Raw genomic sequence first — 1,382 nt, 5'->3', positions numbered from 1 at the left:
CCCCCCCGCCCCCGCCCCCCCGCCCCCGCCCCAGCCTGCCCGTGGAGGCAGGCTCCAAGGGGCGTACCCTGGGCGCGACGCGGACCCCGTGTCGGAGCTGGATGCTGCTCAATCCGGTAAGCGGCCGAGGGCGACCCGCTCTCCGTGCCGCGGTCATATCCGTGCTTGCCAGCACACCGGCGGGGCTTCGTGGGGGAGGCCCCGCGCTCGGGCTGCCGGTCCTTCGAAATGTGGGGATGTTTGGGTGGCCAAGATCCGGCTGCCGGCACATGATACCGCAAGTCACAATTATACGGAGCCATGATCCACTTCAACCCGCTGCTTCCGGGGGAATGCTGCCCGCTGGCAGTCGCCCTCGCCTCGCCCCTCCATCCGCGCAGCCCCGGGGCCTTTAGCCCCAGTCGGGTCCCAATCACTCAGACACGGATGGGGCCGCCCGGGACCCCCCCCCCCCCCCCGCCCCCTTCGCCCGACAAGGGGCATCGCCCTCCCCTTGTCCCGGTCAATACTGCCCCGACGAGTTTGGAGATGGAGCGGGGGGGGGGAATCGGTGTATGAGTCAGGGGGCATCCGCCGAAAGCAGGCGCGGCCACTTGGCGAGCATGTTCAGGAAGGAGAGCCGGGAGGACGCACTCCTTCGGAAGCCAGACATAGACCGGGGCCTGGTAATTGCGGTCGCGGAAGCGATAGAGAATATAGCCCTGGATGACGCAGCACTCCTCGTTTTGGTCTGATTTCCAGCGAGACGGCATCGTGGAGCGTGAGTTGACAGGCGGCAAGCGGCAGCGCACATCGATCGAGCCGCGCGATGGGCAGGTGGCAGGGCGAAACGTACGGTTGGGCTTAAACTGAATACCCAGGTGGGGAAAGCGGGCGAGAAGGCGCTCAAGATTACTGAGGATGTCGTAGTTGTACTACGCACGTGAGGATGCGCATGCGGAAGAGGCGTGTGCGTTAATTCCAAACGAGCGCCATCAGCAGAGGAGGTGGACAGCCGGGGGGGGGGGGGGGCTGGCAGGGAACGAACCAGGCGGACCAGTCGAGACGCCTGCTCGGGCTTCAGTTTGTTGTCCGGAGCGGAGGCCTGCACCGGGGCATAGGAGGATTGGGCCGGAGGCTGTGCCGGGGCATAGGGCGGCTGCACTGGGAGCGGCGCCGCAGCGTAGGGGGGCTGCGCCGAGGGCATGGCCGGCGCATAGGGGACCTGCGCCGAGGGCATGGTTGATGTCCCGGCCGGATGGCCGTACATCGGGGGATAGGGCGTCGTGGGCATGGTGTGGCCGCCATAGGGCGGCATATTGTAGCTGGGATTCATGGGTGCGGGCTCGCACGTATGCGCCAAATCAAAACCCGGCCTCGGTCGTGGAGGAGAGTGGCGGGGG

At 67.1% G+C, this 1,382-nt stretch overlaps 1 protein-coding gene across 1 annotated transcript in view; it reads right to left on the bottom strand.

The window, feature by feature from the left end:
• H696_00069 (hypothetical protein) overlaps positions 1-1,382 on the bottom strand; it is a 3,567-nt gene extending 2,185 nt beyond the window's left edge. Inside the window, exons 1-3 of the mRNA XM_009493899.1 lie at positions 1,028-1,382; positions 836-914; positions 634-730 (exon numbers count right to left, since the gene is read on the bottom strand). Coding sequence (XP_009492174.1) covers positions 634-730; positions 836-914; positions 1,028-1,315 — 464 coding nt within the window. The 5' untranslated portion in view covers positions 1,316-1,382. The remainder of the gene's footprint in view (positions 1-633; positions 731-835; positions 915-1,027) is intronic.

Source organism: Fonticula alba (genome assembly GCF_000388065.1).
Source record: "Fonticula alba strain ATCC 38817 unplaced genomic scaffold supercont2.1, whole genome shotgun sequence".
Classification (NCBI taxonomy): Eukaryota; order Rotosphaerida; family Fonticulaceae; genus Fonticula; species Fonticula alba.
The sequence above is the reverse complement of the archived record's forward strand: the minus strand, read 5'-3'. Positions and strand labels throughout refer to the sequence as shown.